At 34.7% G+C, this 9,156-nt stretch overlaps 1 protein-coding gene across 1 annotated transcript; it reads right to left on the bottom strand.

The window, feature by feature from the left end:
- Window positions 1–2,229: 2,229 nt before the first annotated feature.
- Window positions 2,230–8,907, bottom strand: LOC107805192 (protein MICRORCHIDIA 7-like). Its single transcript, XM_075236497.1, has 19 exons — window positions 8,364–8,907; window positions 6,749–6,823; window positions 6,586–6,620; window positions 6,435–6,513; window positions 6,112–6,204; window positions 5,908–5,992; window positions 5,724–5,799; window positions 5,367–5,495; window positions 5,107–5,205; window positions 4,925–5,026; window positions 4,597–4,758; window positions 4,399–4,494; window positions 4,100–4,151; window positions 3,858–3,969; window positions 3,494–3,788; window positions 3,016–3,068; window positions 2,857–2,920; window positions 2,645–2,767; window positions 2,230–2,552 (listed from the first exon to the last, which is right to left on the bottom strand). Exons 1-19 carry the CDS (start codon window positions 8,836–8,838, stop codon window positions 2,466–2,468), a joined length of 2,292 nt encoding a protein of 763 aa, XP_075092598.1. The 5' UTR covers window positions 8,839–8,907; the 3' UTR covers window positions 2,230–2,465.
- Between the last annotated feature and the right edge of the window lie 249 nt (window positions 8,908–9,156).

Here is a 9,156-nt window from a genome sequence, read left to right as displayed (position 1 = left end):
TACACGAAATATAAAATAACGAATACAATAAATACAAACATCGCATCTAATGAATGCAACAGTAAAAATAAATATTGAAATACACTAAATACAAAAGTTAGATATAACAGTTATATACAACTGAAAAATCATTCTAATTAATTGGGTTGATAATGAGGTATGTTAGAATTGATTTTGTTGAGTTATATTAGGAGTGTATCATGCTAATTGATCCTATTTTCGTTATTAGACAGCTGGACAGACCTATTTTAAGGTGATTGTCATTACTGTATTCATGAATATATGGTGCGAATACATGTGAATACAATCGCGTACAACTGTAACCTCCTATTTTTAAGCAATTTTTGCTACTCTATTCATGAATACAGTAGCGCGAATACATCAAATACACTACCGTAACAAATGAATAGTAGCTATAGGAAATAGTTATGTATATGGTATAGCTATAGGAAGTTAATAGCCACTAAACAATAGTGGTTTCTCAAGAATAACATAGAGTTGGTTTTTGTATTATATATATAGTTCTTAGATCTTATGATTTTCTATTAAACATTGGAAATTTAAAAGTTTCTATGTCTCTTACACTCTTAAATGAGTTACACCCTTGATCTGTTTCAAAGTTACTTTCTCCATTTCAAATTACGTAACAGTGCTTGATTGGGTACATAAAATTAAATTAAAAAAACATATCTGAAACATATAGTCTAAAAAAGCCATACAACAACAACAACAATAAAAAAATCCAGTATAAACTTCCGAGTGGGAGTCTAAACAGGCCATAAATGCTTATAAATCATCTCATTCAAAATAAAATAAAAATTTTAAATTTAAATTTGTTTCTAAATGTAAGGATATGTCATTCTTTGTTTGTTCTTTTTTTCTTCTCCTCTTTTTTGCGAAGAGCATTTGTTGTCTCCTTTTCCCTCAGTATGGAAGTAACATAGTGTACAGGCAAGCATAGTGCCTTCACACCATTCTACTACTGGATTTGCACCGCAGATTAGGAGTGTCAATGAATATTTAAAATCAACTAAATCGATTGAACCATACCGCCAAATTTATTTTTAGGTTTTTTTTAATAAAATTGTAGGTTTTTATATAAATATATAACCGTACCGATAATTAGGATAGATTTTTTATTATATAAAAATAAACCAAAAAATACCAAATCGTACCGAATAAATTAGAATATATATATATAAATTTTTTCTTTGGCCTTGGAATTATGAAAGTTATTAAGTTATTACAAGTCAACAAGTAACTAAACTCAAAATATCAATTCCCAAACCTATTATGCTACTCCTACTGACACTAAATTATTTCCAGCATATTCACTAGCAAGACACAAATTATTCTAGTGATAATGAGTAGCAAACTAGAATGTATTGAATATGTTTCCTTTCGTATGATTTAGATTTATCTTTTTGAATATTTAATCTTCTATAGATTTTATTTTTGAGTTCCATCTCGGTTAATATCTTTTCACTCGTGTGATTTATATTTTTTTTAGTCTTTGCTTACTTTCTTTTAGGGTGCGGTAGAATAGTTGATGTATCTATACTCTAGCCATCTTTCATGTTTTTATAATTCATCACCGTTTAAACAGTAAAAATATATAGATAGTTTTGCTAAGTCCTATAAAAGTATATATACTAGTGATTTTTACATGATATTAAAAAAATATACCGAAAATTAATCTAACCGTATTGATACCGAAGAAAAACCGACATGAATGAGACGATTTCGAAAAGTCTAATTTTGGTTATACATTATTGAATAACCAAAACGTTAGTATGGTATAAATTTTATAAAATAACCGGCCGAACCGAACCATTGACACCCCTACCGCAGACTAAGCTAGAATTTGGACAAAGATTTAACATGAAAAAAGAGTTTTTGAAGTTGTGTTGAAAAATAATTTTTGGAAGTTGAAGTTGTGTCTAAACAAGCATTTTACTGATCAAATTTCATGAACATGAAATATTAAAAAATTGGAAAAAAGTAGCCAAAATCTATGTCCAACCGGGAGCTAAAATACTTACTTGCAATGCACAAAATCATGTGAGCATCAATTTCAGTAAATTCTTTTTTACTGCTAGAGCACAAAGGAGGGTAGTTCTAGCAAATGGAATTTCTTTGTAGTGCTTCACATAATTTAGCATCGAATAGTATCTTCACAACGGGACAAATTAAATCACTTGAGAAACTAATGAAAATTACTGGGAAAAGGTATGTCACAAGTTGAGTTACAATAAAGAGAAAACTCGAAACTATTAATCTTTGTTAACTTATAATTAAGTCGTTTCCTGTTTTTCCACTCTAGGCATATGAGATCTGAATTCCTGTGCAGAAGAGCCAACTTGTTTTTGTACAAGCAATTACATCCATAGGAAAAATAAATCTAATATACATGTTAGCATTGGATTGAAGAGTTGTTGTTGAACTGTGTATTTCGTGTTGCTACCTCAACGTTCGGTTTTGCAACTAAAGGTTATCCTACTTTCTAGCACCTTCACTTTCTTGAGCAGCCCGTCTATGGTAACAGAAGCATCCTAACCAGAAAAAAGGGGGAAAATGGTTGAAGTAGGACAAGTGACATAGTCTGCATAAAGTTAAAAGGAAAACAAAAACATATCAATTTCACCTTTAATCTGCATCTTAAACTCTCTTCTTCTTGTTGCCAATGTCTTCTTTCTTCTATAAGCATGAGAGCTAAATTGTCATGATTGTTGTCAAGGTCTGATATCCTCTTTTCTGCTGCCTTAAGCTGATATTATATGTGATTAGATAATTAAAGACTTAAGTATAATATAAGGGACCAACACATCTACCATTTAGATCACAATTATCACTTACTTTGCCTTCTAGAGTCCTATTCCTGTCTCTTTCATACTGCAAATCGCGCAATACTTGTTGTAAACTGCAGGAAGCAAATAGATGATCCACATTGAGTCTTCGCCATAAATTTTGCAACCAAAGAGCATCAATTGACCAAGTTATTGAGAATTTACTGACCTATTCTTAGTACTCTGATTCTCTTCTCTCAAGTTGGACACAGTATCTTCCACCTGTTTTCAATGAAAATGACAAAAGAGAGAAAATTAATGATTGGGAAATCCTAAAGACTGTCGACTAATAGTACTGGTCTCAGCCATTACAAAGTAATTCATCAAACGAAATAAATAAAGTTGCTGCCATGTAACTAGGAGGTCACAGGATTCGAGCTGTGGATACAGCTTCTTGCACAAATGCAAGGTAAGACTGCGTACAATAGACCCTTGTGGTCCGGCCCTTTCCTGGACCCCGTGCATAGCGGGAATTTAGTGAACCAGGCTGCCCTTTTTTGGGAGTTGAACATGGAATAGAAAATAAATGCTCGATAATGAATTAGTCGTAAACAAAGGCAATGTAACACTGGTTAGGCATATGGAAAGAATGACAGAATTTAATGAACAAGAAAAGAATGACAATAGCTTGTCTATTTATAATTTACCTTCACAACTGAAATTCCTGGAGTTTGAGCAGTTTGCTTATTTGATAAACGCGCTTGCTGAGTTTCTCCAGACATAGTCTGGTTTCTCGCTTGTGTTGAAGAATGAACTGGTCCCTTCTCGTGTTCTCCTCCAGTGGATTTGGATTTAGATTTGTCATTATAAGTTGTGTGGCCGTTGGAGGAAAACCGGGAACAGGACTTGCTGTTAGCACAAGTGTTCGTTTCTTTCTCAGGAGAGACACTGTTCTTTACATTGCGACGCTTAGCATAACCAATTAAATGGCAGTTTGAAGACCTATAAATGAAATAAACTCTTCGTAAATAAAGCAAACTTATAATGTTGAGGAAACTCAATGGAACATACCAATACTTCTTCTGCATCGCTTGTAAACGAGCCTCAAGTCTAGCTAGGACAATTGTGCGCTCAAAACCCTGTTTATCATGAGCTGGTTCGACAAAATTAGCTTCTAAGACACCTGTTACGAAAAAAGGAAACCAGAAAAGTAATTTATAGAAGTTTAACACTATGAGGTAAAGAATATCAATTAAAAAGTCCAAAATAAGATATCATGTCACTAAATCACTGATTCCTCATGAAAATAATACCTATCGCGCCACGACCATCACTTCCAGCAGCATTCCACACCCTCCAGAAAGGCTGACAAAGAAGAAATGCATCAGCTAAGCAGATGCAATCAAAAGTAATAATACAAAATTGCAGTATGTGAATTAAAACGAATTGGTATATACAAAAACTTCAACTAGCAGGTTGTCCTATCCCACATTTTCTCCTGATATATATAAATAGTGGATTTACAAAGAACTAATTCGACATGTGCATTGAAATTTCGCCTACACCAGCATTAAAATCCAACTATGATCCCTTGAGAAAGAAAAAGTTATACCTTAATTAGCCGGTTCTTGTGATAAACATTGAAACCTTGAATATCAATGTGATGTTCTGCATCTTTCACAAAACCAATGGTTACCACAGCTACCGCCTATTATGAGAAAAATTATGATTGCTAGAAAAGTCAAAAGTGGCAAAAATACTTCTAAAATAGCAAATCAAGCTTGAAACTTTAGAGGGAAAAAATGGTTACATTTGGATCCTTGGATGTTTCATCACCAACGGGTTGCGGTCTGTAGGTGATTTCCTCAGATAACATCATGTCATTTACCAAATTATGATGTTCAACATCTTTTCCCCGCAAAATTATTCGAAATCCAGGAGCTAGCCTCAGATACAAAATTGAAGCATAACTCTGAGAACAAAAGATCAAGACATAAGTCAATTCCAGAAGACTAATATGCAATGCAATAACCCTTATACTTTTTCCTGAACCTTGTTAAAGTAACCAATAGAATGTACGTGAAGTAGATCTTAAATAAAGCTTCAATCTTTGAAGAATTCCGAAAAAGTATATTTACCCTTAAAGAATGCTGATAAGTTAGAAAATGCCTGGAGTTAGGATATTGTTTTGCCATCTCAATCTTCTTTTCATCTCGACTAACACCCCTGATTTGAATGTCCTGAAGAAGATAAAAGCATAATCCATCTAAGAAACAAAAGATAGGGGTTTGGGATATTGAATTCAAGAAAAGCAGAATACTTGTGGATCGGTGTCAAAGTCAAGTTCTGTTGCTCCTTCTTCATCCTCCCAAAGATTGTATATGATAATTCGTGTGCCTTGATCATTCAATAATTCAAACTACAACAAAGAAGAACAATAACATTAGGAGCAGAACTAATGAACGGAAACAATAGTAGCAACCTTAAACGCGGAAACATGCATCAGAAAAAAAGATAGTTCACAGTTACCAAAATATATTTTCATCCTTTACAACTACATAAAGAGCCAATAGGTAATACCTGCTGGAAGAGATCCTCTTCACTTTCATAAGCAGACCATTGTACTATCGTTTCTGAATTTCTTTTCCAGTCATCAACTGAAGATCGAGTCAGCATTTCCCAAGTTTCTTCTCTCTTCACAAAATCAATCTTCACATTGCAAAGTACAACAAGCATATTCAATAATTTGTATTCCTACAACTAAATGACTGTTTACGAAATACAAAACCGGCTGTAATAACTATCTTGATTGAAAACTCTAATTTTCAAACAGAAAGTAAGAAAATTTGAAGAATCAAGCAAATATAGTGCTAATATGTTCTAGTTATCCAACAAAACAACAAGAATGTGCTCATTGCAGTATCCAGGTAGTCATACCATTGGAACAACAATATCTTCTTTTCCTGTGCTCCTTAAAAATGTATATGACAACATTCCAACACTTTGTGTTGTGCTACAGAAAACAAAAAGAACATATTACTTCAGAAATTGCAATCATAATATCTAGGAAGACGACTGCATGAGAAACTAGCAAGCAACAGGTACTAGCACCATAAAGTACCTTGTTCCGTCCCTTCCCTGACAACGCGAGAATACAATCACATCTGCCCCTAGTCTCATACTACTGGTCTTGAAACCATTTCCATCTTGCAAAACATTACAAAATAATAAGGTAATTGTTGCATACTGAAAAGCAGTTTCCAAGAGGAAATTTTAGTGATACAACAAAAATAGTTTAGGTGTTGCAACAAATATAAAAACTCACATTGGCCAATGGTATTTGCTAATTTGCTTTTTGCAGAATATCCAAGAGACATGCATTGGCGCATTTTATCAGGAGTCATTCCACCGCCATTATCTGCAGTGCCATTTGTAAAAGAATAAGTTCAAGATTCGAACAAGAAAGAGCTCCCTACCAACTTTAGAGCAAGAGATTTCATGACATATTGATCAAATATTGGATCCACAACTATGGTCTCTAGAACAAGAAAGTGGATTCTCTCGAAAAACTTTAAGAATCCAGAGAACCATCTACTCAAATAAAGAAAAAATGACCAAAAACTATACAAGGAGAGTGGATAAATATACCTTCAACTAATAACATTTTGCCCTTCTCTTTCTTGTTGTCAAGCACATCTACGCTGACATAGGTAGCTCCATTGCAAACCTGAAAGGATAATATTTTAAGTAGGGAGAACAGAGAAGGCAATAAAGGAACAGGAAACTATAGCATGTGTACCTCGTCCATAGCATTGTCTAGAAGCTCAGCAAAAGCTGGTGCAGAGAACAAGATCATGTAAACATCAACAAAGAGAAATCTCCCACTAATATATGGGGAGAAATTGAGTTGAGGAATATGAAACTAAATCAAAGATCAAGCTTTAATTTGCGACAGACATTACCTCCCAAAGCCCATTTATGACTGGTGGCATTTGAATGCAAGAATTTTGGGTGAACCCTCACATGATCCATGCCAACTGCACGTATGAAATCATATAAATGAAGCTGCTAGTTATTTTTCACCTATTGTCTTAACGCTTTTGAGTTGGATGCTAAAATTCTTTCACATGAAAATAGAGACAGCTCAGTAAGCCCAGCGTTAACAGTTCTCTCACGACATGTTCTGTCGCTCTAGGTTTCCCTCCCTCAACTGACCATCAGGCCATCAATATTCTCTAGGCTCTCTTTCACTCAATTTAGCCCATCGAGCCTTCAACTTTGTTTCAAGCACATTGTTAGCTAGTCGAGGCTTATCTCTCTACTTCAGGCTACTTTTCTAGCTAGCTATGATTTGGACCTTGTCTTCAGCCAGTCAAAGCTACTTTCTCCACCTCGACAAATAAACTCGTTGAGCCACAATATTATATTTTTTCACTTCTGGTATATATATATTGTAAAGGTTTTTAGAGAAGCATATAAGCTTATACTACCCCACTCATTGCTTAAGGTATAAATTAGATGCTCAGATGTTTTTGTTTTGATTTCGAGAGTAAGTTACGATGCCTTAACGAAAAAAGAAACTTTGTTATGCATGCAACGCTCCTAAATGAACTATTGGGATATTATCTCCATTAATTTGCTTTTTAAAACAACAAGTAGCATCAGGAAGCAAGACTATGCCAATAATTGGCGAACACATCTACCAAACTCTGAATTCCATCCCAAATTCAAGTCATTCATGGCTACATTGCACATGAGTTCAAATACTGGTCAACCATGACATCCATCAATTAGATTAAATTATGTGGCAATGTCCAAAAACTCTTTCCTTTACTGGAAAATTCAAACCTGCAACATAGGTAGAAGGAAACTGGGAAAAGCTTATGATATCTTGTGTGCTTAGTTCTTCTATCAGTTTTCAATTTGACGAACATGTAAGCTGAGAACTAGGAGTAACGGTTCTGAAAGCTCTCTGAATTGAAAGTAGATCTCAATAAATCATTAATGCTTGATTTCTGTCAAAGCCACTGCTTTTGGCCACCATAATGCTACTTTTTTCATTCTAGCATGGTTTGACAAGTTGATTCAATAGTAAAATATCCGTATACCAAATACTCCCTCTGTCCAGAAAGGAATAGACCTCTCTTGAAATATTTTTAGCTATAAAATAACACTGTGTCTAGTAGTAGTACTTTCATACTCCGTACTGTAAAAAATTGTGATTTCCAGGGTACTGTTTATAAGAACTTAATTTCATAATACAGAAGAAATTTTTTCATGCATTCATCCTCCAACCCCATCATCCAAGGGTATTCAAACTTGAAAGAAAGTAAAAAATTTCCACAACAAAGGGTGTTCGATATATGTTATATATCTCTAAAACCTAATATTTTACCTATATAGGCAGTGTAATTTTACGACAAAGAAATTGACCGTCCTTTAAGACATGTAGCTTGGCCCTTGCTTCCCATTAAAAAGCGAAAACGCTTCTTACCAGGATTTTTTCCAACCCCATCATCTTTTTTAGGAGAAGAGTACTCAATAAAGTAGTCAGTCAAAGAACTAGTCAAAGATTACCTGAATGACCAGCAGAAAAACCACCATCAATGCCTTCATAATCTCCAGCTTTCCAGAACTGCTTACAACTTGGAATATTAGCAGGAGCAACAACCTGCTTTTCTCCAGCCACTACTACCAGCTGATCATTGCGCGAAAAAGGTACGTCACGATACTCGGCTTTTGGACGAACCGACCGCAAAGGAGCAATAAAACCAATACTACTAGCCTTGCCAGCATTAATACGAGACTGTTGCCATGCCGCACGCTCTTCGGGAGGAAGAGGATCAACAAACCCTACTGGCAAAGCAGCTTCTGCTCTCATCTTTTTCAATGGACTAATTCCTTCCATATCATCATCACTATAATCAAAACAAGAACCAAAAAAAACATTGCTACTGCTTACAGGAATCATCATAGCAGTAGTACTGTTTGTTGGTATATCTAAGTTGTCTGTTGGGTCGACGATTTCTTCCTTGATAGGGAGAGTACTCATGTTGTGAAGAATCAAGAACTAGGGTTTTTGGATGTTGATATTGAGGGATGTGTAGTTTGAGAAGTTGGAATAAGAGTTTGAAAGGGCGAGGTTTGTGCGACAGTTTTCCTTATTTATGTGAAAAACTTAACCGTCTCCTACGTGGTTTAGAGGTATAAAGTTGGCGCCAATGTGGATTCCCGGCCCATGATGCCTCTTATGGGTGGGAAATTTAAACCTTAATTATTACCCTCCATAGTCCCTACTCAAATTTCAATTTAATTACATGGTTATATACAATTTACCAATTATATACAAAAAAGTTTTGAATGAGTATCC

This window comes from Nicotiana tabacum, chromosome 18, assembly GCF_000715075.1.
Source record: "Nicotiana tabacum cultivar K326 chromosome 18, ASM71507v2, whole genome shotgun sequence".
Taxonomy (NCBI): domain Eukaryota; kingdom Viridiplantae; phylum Streptophyta; class Magnoliopsida; order Solanales; family Solanaceae; genus Nicotiana; species Nicotiana tabacum.
This window is presented reverse-complemented; position numbering and strand designations above follow the sequence as displayed.

What these genes read in the sequence shown, in the direction of transcription:
- LOC107805192 (XM_075236497.1), bottom strand. Translation starts at nt 8,838, where the DNA reads ATGAGTACTCTCCCTATCAAGGAAGAAATCGTCGACCCAACAGACAAC. An exon ending in ACAAGAACCGGCTAATTAAG is followed by an intron (nt 4,152 to 4,398) that starts GTATAACTTTTT and finishes CTTCTTTGTCAG; the next exon opens with CCTTTCTGGAGGGTGTGGAA. An exon ending in GCGATGCAGAAGAAGTATTG is followed by an intron (nt 3,789 to 3,857) that starts GTATGTTCCATT and finishes TTTCATTTATAG; the next exon opens with GTCTTCAAACTGCCATTTAA.